Consider the following 7,637-nt stretch of genomic DNA (forward strand, 5'->3'; position numbering starts at 1 on the left):
GTGCGGCGTGAGTATTTCACGTCTTTTGTTTGCGGATGATTTCATTCTATTTTGTGATGCTTCTAGAGAGCAGTTGGTATAAAACAGGCTGGTTTTAATCTGTTTTGAAGCTCTTACTGGCTTGAAAAGTAACATGGGAAAACATTAATTAGTACCTGTTGGGGATGTAAGTAATTTGGCTGCACTAGCAAATATTCTCTGCTGCAACATTTGGCAGTTTTCCAATGACATATTTGGGAATGCCTTTAGGTGCACACTATAAGGAAATCTCGGTTTGGAATCCTATTTTGGAGAAGGTGGAACGGAAATTGTTGGGCTAGAAGAGACTTTATCTGTCTAAGGGGGGTAGACTTACATTATTAAAGTCTAATCACTCAAGCCCTCCGCGTACTTTCTATCGTTATTCACCATTCTTAAGTCTACGGCTAATAGATTAGAAACGATTCATAGAAATTTCTTATGGGGATCTTTGGAGGAGTTTAGATATTCCTTGGTGGCTTGGGATAAGGTTTGCTCAGTCATTGAGACGGGGTTTAGGGATTCGAAGGTTTGTGAATTTGAACAAAGCTTTGCTTGGTATGTGGTTATGGTGGTTTGGGCATGAAGTGTCCCATTTGTGGCAGCAAATGATCACCTCTAAATATAGGGAGGATGGGGGGGTTGGTGTATGAAAGTTGGTAGAGGAACTCATGGGTGTAGCTTGTGGCAGAATATACAGGTAGGTTGGGATAGATTCTCTTTGCAAGTGGCTTTCATTGTTGAAAAGGGCAACTGTATACAGTTTTGGCATGACTGTTAAGTTGGGGACCTCTTTCTAAAATTACTATTCCTTGATCTCTGAGCATTCAATGGAGAAGGATGTTTTTATTTTGATGCATTGTTCTCTCAACTAGATGGAGAGGCAAGGAGTTGGAACCAGAGGTTTTACAGCAGGAGCCTAGGTGGGGAAGGGGTGAATAAGATGAGATGGTATCTATTAAGATTTATGAAGTGATGGGAATTTTGAGTAGGTCACCTCTAGGGGACCTAGGCCTCCATTGACAGAGAATGAGAAGAAAGACCAAGAATTAGAGAGAGAGAGAGAGAGAGAGAGAGAGAGATAGTCAATCCAAATGTTATTTCTTAATGAATGAACAATAGCCATCTACAATCATCTTATACATCCATTAAATGTAACTACCTCTAACTAACTAACCAACTCCATCTAACTGACACTAACTAACTTCTGTTATGCACTACCTCACCATAGCACTCTATGCACACACACATGCACCCACTTGCACACTCACATGCATACCCTTGCACAAATACACACATACCCCTGCACAAACACACACATTCCCCTACACAGATACATATATACACTTGTACCAATAGATGCCTAACATTACCCCCTCCCATTTAAAACAACTTGCCCACAAGGTGAGGCAATGACATCTGAAGTTGGTGCAAAGACTCCCAAGTGGCATCATCTAAGGAACAACCAGACCATTGAACCAAAACTTCAGTTATCTCTCGAGATCTCAATGTTCTGGACCTGGTTTGCAGCACTCTAATAGGTTCAGTGAACACCTGACCTTCTACATCCATAGGTGGCAGAGTAGGAAAAGGGTGAACCTACCTCCTTCTTCCATGACTCTGCCAACTTGAGTTTTGTGCAATTTTTCTTTGTCAAAAATTTGAGGCCTGGCTACCTCGGATTAGTTACATAATTCTCTGGTTTTTTCATTTTCTTGGTTATCACGGGAGGTTCCATTTTCTTTTTCGTCAAATCCAAAACGTTTGAATTTTTAGTGGAGGGAGGTACTTACTACATGTTACGTATATGTGAAAGAAATAAGGATTCTCTCCGGCCAGTTTTCATGGGTAAAGAGAGTGCTAAACGTTTGCTAACTTATGTAGAGGATCTCATGTTAAATACACCTCCTGAAATTTTGCTAGAACCTTCAGGGATGGTAATAAGGTTTTTATTTTGCATCTGGGATTCAATGCACATGGAAGCTTTCTTATGATCTCTAAACTTGTTCATGGTCGTCAGAAGGGCCTCATCATTGTACCGGAAGGAAAGCTGGGTAGTGGGTGGAGAGGATTTGGATTTCATCTATGTAAGGCTATTGCTCTCGACACACTTGTCGTCAAGTAGGAGGTGTAGACTTCTGCTGGCATATATATTGCATATACAGGGAGGCAACCTTAGCAGCAGAGTAAAGATGAGAAATAGGCACAAAATGGACATATTTTGTTAATCTATCTACCACAACCAAAATTACCTGAAATTCTTGGGACTTAGGTAGACCTTCAATAAAATCCAAGCTAACATCTGTCCAAGGAATAGTAGGAATCTCCAAAGGTTAAAGCAAACCAGCTAGAGCAGAAGTCTCAGATTTGATTCTCTGGCATACATCACACTCCCTTACAAAAGCTTTGATGTCTGCCTTCATCCCTTGCCAAAAAAATTCTCTCTTGGCCCTTTGATAAGACTTAAGAAAGCCTGAGTGGCCAGCCACAAGGCTACTGTGAACCAACTGCAAAATCTGAGACTTCAAAGGGCACTGAGAACCCAAAAAGACCCTGCCCTTGTAGAAAACTAAGTTATTTTGCCAAGTGAAACCAATAGGAGAGGTACCAGCTTGAATGGACTGGATGAGTTACTGCATAGATTGGTCTTGAGAATAGCTATCCCTAATAATTTTCAACCAAGTGGGATTAGGAGTTGAAAGTAGCAGCAGACGGCTAGCTTTGGAAGACTCATTCTGCTGACATAACTCAGGAACATAATTAGATCTCCTTGAAAGAGCATCTGCAACTTTGTTTTCAACACCCTTCTTATATTCAACCACAAAGGCACATCCTAGCTACTTGGCAAGCCATTTCTGTTGAGCTGGAGTGGCAATTTTTTGCTCCAACAAGAACTTCAAACTCTAGTGGTCTGTTCTAACAATGAAAGGCTTGCCCAACAAATAAGGTCTCCATTTCTTGACAGCAGTAGCTAAGGCAAGCAGCTCAATTTCATAAGTAGACAAATGAAGGTGTTTTCCCTTCAAAGCTTGACTATGGTAGGCAATGGGCCTATGGTCTTACATCAAAACAGCCCCTAACCCAAACCCTGAAGCATCACACTCAATGATAGAAGGTTTTGAGAAATTAGGAAGAGCTAAGATTGGAGGTTGAGCTATTGCAGCTTTAAGCTTATTGAAAGCAATAAGAGCAATGTCAGACCAATGAAACCCATCTTTCTTGAGGAGGTTAGTTAAGGGCTGAACAATAGCTCCATAACCTTGAATAAATTTTCTATAATATCCTATGAGACACAAAAATCCTCTTAGAGCTTTAGTATTTTGGGGAACTGGCCATTGCTGCATAGCCAAAGTTTTCTTAGGATCAGCTTTTACCCCTTCCCCAGATATAATATGACCTAACTATTCAACCTCAGCACAACCAAACACACATTTAGACTTCTTAGCATATAATTGATGAGACTGCAAAAGCTCCAACACAATTTTCAAGTGAGAAGGATGATCAGAAAAATTGGAACTGCATACCAAAATATCATCAAAAAAAAGCAATACAAATTTCCTCAAGTAAGGTATAAAAATTGCATTCATAAGAGCCTGAAATGTAGAGGGAGCATTGGTCAAGCCAAATGGCATCTCAAGGAACTCATAGTGACCCTCATGAGTCCTAAAGGCAGTTTTAGGAACATCTTCAGGTTTCATACGAATTTGATGATACCTTGACCTTAAATCCAACTTAGAAAAAATGGTGAAACCTGCAAATTCATCTAGTAACTCATCCACCACAGGAATTGGAAATTTGTCCTTGATGGTGGCCTTATTATGTGCTCTATAGTCAATGCACATCCTCCAACTTCCATCAACTTTTTAACCAGTAAAACAGGTGAGGAAAAAGGGCTTTGGCTAGGCTAAATAGAATCAAGGTCTAGTAAATCATGGACAATTTTTTCAATCTCTGACTTTTGGAAATGGGGTTACCTATAAGGTCTTTCATAGACTGGTGGTGTGCCATCCTTAAGTATAATTTGATGCTCATGCCCTCGGATTGGAGGTAATCCTATAGGAACTTCAAACACTTTGGAAAACTAATCCAGCAAGTCAAACAAGGCAACAGGTAACAGGGGCTGATCATCAGAACCAACATTGTTGACAACTACAATTTGGAGAACCAAATCCTTCTTTTCAGAACTAGAAAACAACTTGTCAGCCTCTGAAAAGGTTGAAGGTGACATGTGCAAGCCTTGCAAGAACACTTCTTTACCCAAGTAACAAAACCTCATGGTCAATAGCTTGAAATCACAAATAATTTCACCCAATGTACACAGCCACTGAGTGCTAAGGACCATTGCACACCCCCCAAATGCAACACATTGAAATCCACTACAAACTTATACCCTTGGATAAGGACTGTAACTCCATGACAAACCTCGAATGTTTTGATAATGCTTCCATCAACCACCTTAACTTCTAAAACTTGAGAAGTATCAAGTGGTAATTTTAGAGTAGGCAACTCAGCAGCATCCAAAAAGTTATGTGTGCTCCCAGAGTCAATGAGAGACACCATGTCATGATTCCTTATCATCCCCTTCACCCTCATAGTCTGAGCAAATGGATTGCCCACCAAAGCATACAAGGTGATTTCAGCAAGTGAACCTGTACTTTCAGATAATTGCACACCCTCTTGAGATCCCAACACCACCCCATCTTCCTCTAACTCCACCAATTGGACACCAGACTTAGGCTCAGCTTCCCCATCCCAACTCTCCAGTAAAAACAGTTTTGCCCTTTTACATTTATGACCTAAATGCCATTTCTCATCACAGTTATAACACAGTCCTTGTTTTCTTCTCTCCTCCATTTGAGCATTAGTTAGCTTATGCAATGGAAGCTTAACCTTTGAATCAGTTTTGCCCTCTAACTTAGGTAATCCCAAGATAGAAGGTTTACTAATATCTGATACAGGTTTGAAAGTCTTCTTACTACTCATTAAGTATTCTTCTTGAATCTTAGCTAACCCAAAATTATCATTAAGGGACTTAGGAACTAACATCCTTACTGGCAATCTAATTTCATCCTTTAAACCACTCAAAAAGCAACTCAATTTATGGGATTCAGATAACCCCTTAATTCTATTAGAGAGAATTTCGAAGTTACCTTTGTATGATACCACAGTAGTAGTTTGTTTAAGCCTAGTGAGTGCTTCCATTGGATCATCATAGGCCGTTGTACCAAAACGAGTTTGCAGAGCTCTGATGAAGACCTCCTAGCTAGCAAAGCCACCTGCTTGTTCAGCATCTTGGAACCAAATCAGAGCCTCCCCATCAAGGTGATATGAAGCCATGATCACCTTTTGATGCTCAGGGGTGTTATGGTATGAAAAGAATTGACTGGTTTTATAAACCCAGCAAGTTGGATCCTCACCTTGGAATAGAGGGAATTCTAATTTCAGATTCTTGATGGAACTCGATGATGAAGATTCTAAATTATTAGCATTTCCAATTTGAAGAGCTCGTGACCCATTAATGGGGGAATGGAGACGCTTCTCCTTATTTCTGCTATTCTCTACATAAACGAGTTAATGGTTTGTAATTGATTCTGAATTTCTTGTAATGTCTGTTCATGGCAGTCGAGGACCTTAGACATAGTTGCAATCTTCTCAGAATTCTGCGAATTAGAACGTGTTTTAGTCATGGTGGTGAATTGGGATCAATCTAGCTCTGATACCAATGTTAGGATTTATGAAGTAATGGGATTTTGAGTAGGTCACTTTAAGGGGACCTAGGCCTCTATTGACAAAGAATGACAAGAAAGACCAAGAGAGAGAGAGAGAGAGAGAGAGAGAGTCAATCCAAATGTTATTTTTTAATGAATGAACAATAGCCATCTACAATCATCTTATACATCCAGTAAATGTAACTGCCTCTAACTAACTAATCATCTCTATCTAACTGACACTAACTAACTTCTATTATGCACTACCTCACCATAACACTATGCAAGCGCACCCACTTGCACACTCACATGCATACCCTTGCACAAATACACGCATACCCCTGCACAAACACACACATTCCCCTGCATAGATGCATACATACACTTGTACCAATAGATGCCTAACAGTATCTCAAGGGGAATGGAATTTTTGTAACCTGGTTTTTGTACAGGGAGATTTAGGGTGCTACTACTGTCCCTTTTCCTTCAAAAGGCATCTGGTCCGTGAAGGTTCCCAAGAAGGTGTTTTTCTTTTTGTGGACAACAACATTGGGAAAGATTCTTACTTTGGATAACCTCACAAAGAGAGGTTTTTCATTGGTTAATTGGTGTTGTATGTGCCGAAGTAATGCGGAAACTGTGGATCACCTTTTAATCCATTGTGACACTATGCTTATGCTTTGTGAGGAGATGTTTTTCAGATGTTTGGAATTTAGTGGGTTATGCCGAGGAATGTTGCTTCTTCTGATAAGTAAATAACTTCATTGAGATATAAAAGAAAAAGTACAAATAAAAAACAAGGCACACAGGCAGTGTGCTAAAGAATCAGCAGAAAATATAAACTAACTAGCAGAGAAGTACAAAAATCAATTAAATCATGCAAAGAATCCAAAGTAAAAACACCTAAAGCATTTTCCCACTCAAACAGAGTCTAAAAGAAAGAAAGCATCAAATCGTGAATTTCATTCCCTTCAAAGGTACACACGCTCCTTTCCCTCCAAATACCCCACATGAGGCAACGAGGGATCATACTCCAAATCACCATACTTCTGTTTCTGTTGAACTTACCAAACCAGCTAGCTAGAAGCTCCACAACACCACGCGCATGATCCAATGAACCCCAAATAGTGAACATGCCATATTCCACAACTCTCGAGCTATAGGGTAGTGTATGAGTAAGTGATCAATAGTCTCCCCATTCAGCTTACACATACAGCACCAATGTACCACAACCACTTGCCGCCTCCTCAAATTATCAACAGTCAAAATTTTTCCCAACGACATAGTCCAAAATGAAGAAACTAACCTAGAGAAATTGGTTTGGAAAACATGACTCAGATATTTGGAACATGGTACTAGCTTGTTTGATGTGCCTTATCTGGAAGGAGCATAATAAATGTACTTTTGAAGACATGTAGAGCTCCTTGGATCAATTGAAAACTTTGCTTGCTCATACTCTTTGATTGGTCACAGATTTGGGGTTTCACCCATTGTTCTTCTATTTTAACGTTTCAAGTTTCTCTTAGATTTTCCTTTAAAGCTTCTATACTTTTTTGACATTCTGTGCTCATCATCTAAGAAGCACAGGTGCGTTTCGGGACTCGGGTGCGGGTGCGGGTGCGGGTGCGGGTGCGGGACTCGGCAATTTTTGAAAAAGGTGGGTGCGGGTGCGGCGGGACTCAGTGATTAAAAAATTATTAAAAATATTTTTATTTATATTTTTAATATATTGCTAAGTATATAAACATATACGATACTTTTTCATATTATATAAACATATACCAAATTTAATAACTAAAACATGATGTTCATAAATTAAATACAACCCAAACTCTAGAGTGGCTGGAATGCAGGACTGAGTGGCTGGTTCAGTGAAGCGCAGCCCAGACAGCACAGAGAAGAGAGAAAGAG

The 7,637-nt window shown here is 39.8% G+C and overlaps 1 protein-coding gene across 1 annotated transcript in view; it reads left to right on the top strand.

The window, feature by feature from the left end:
* The first annotated feature begins 5,544 nt into the window (after window positions 1-5,544).
* LOC112024595 (acyl carrier protein 1, mitochondrial) overlaps window positions 5,545-7,637 on the top strand; it is a 3,699-nt gene continuing 1,606 nt past the window's right edge. The window contains exons 1-2 of the mRNA XM_065777985.1: window positions 5,545-5,595; window positions 5,641-5,757. Of these exons, the coding sequence (XP_065634057.1) occupies window positions 5,545-5,595; window positions 5,641-5,757 (168 nt within the window). The remainder of the gene's footprint in view (window positions 5,596-5,640; window positions 5,758-7,637) is intronic.

The sequence above is a fragment of the Quercus suber genome, unplaced genomic scaffold, assembly GCF_002906115.3.
Source record: "Quercus suber isolate HL8 unplaced genomic scaffold, Cork oak 2.0 scaffold_170, whole genome shotgun sequence".
NCBI classification, from domain to species: domain Eukaryota; kingdom Viridiplantae; phylum Streptophyta; class Magnoliopsida; order Fagales; family Fagaceae; genus Quercus; species Quercus suber.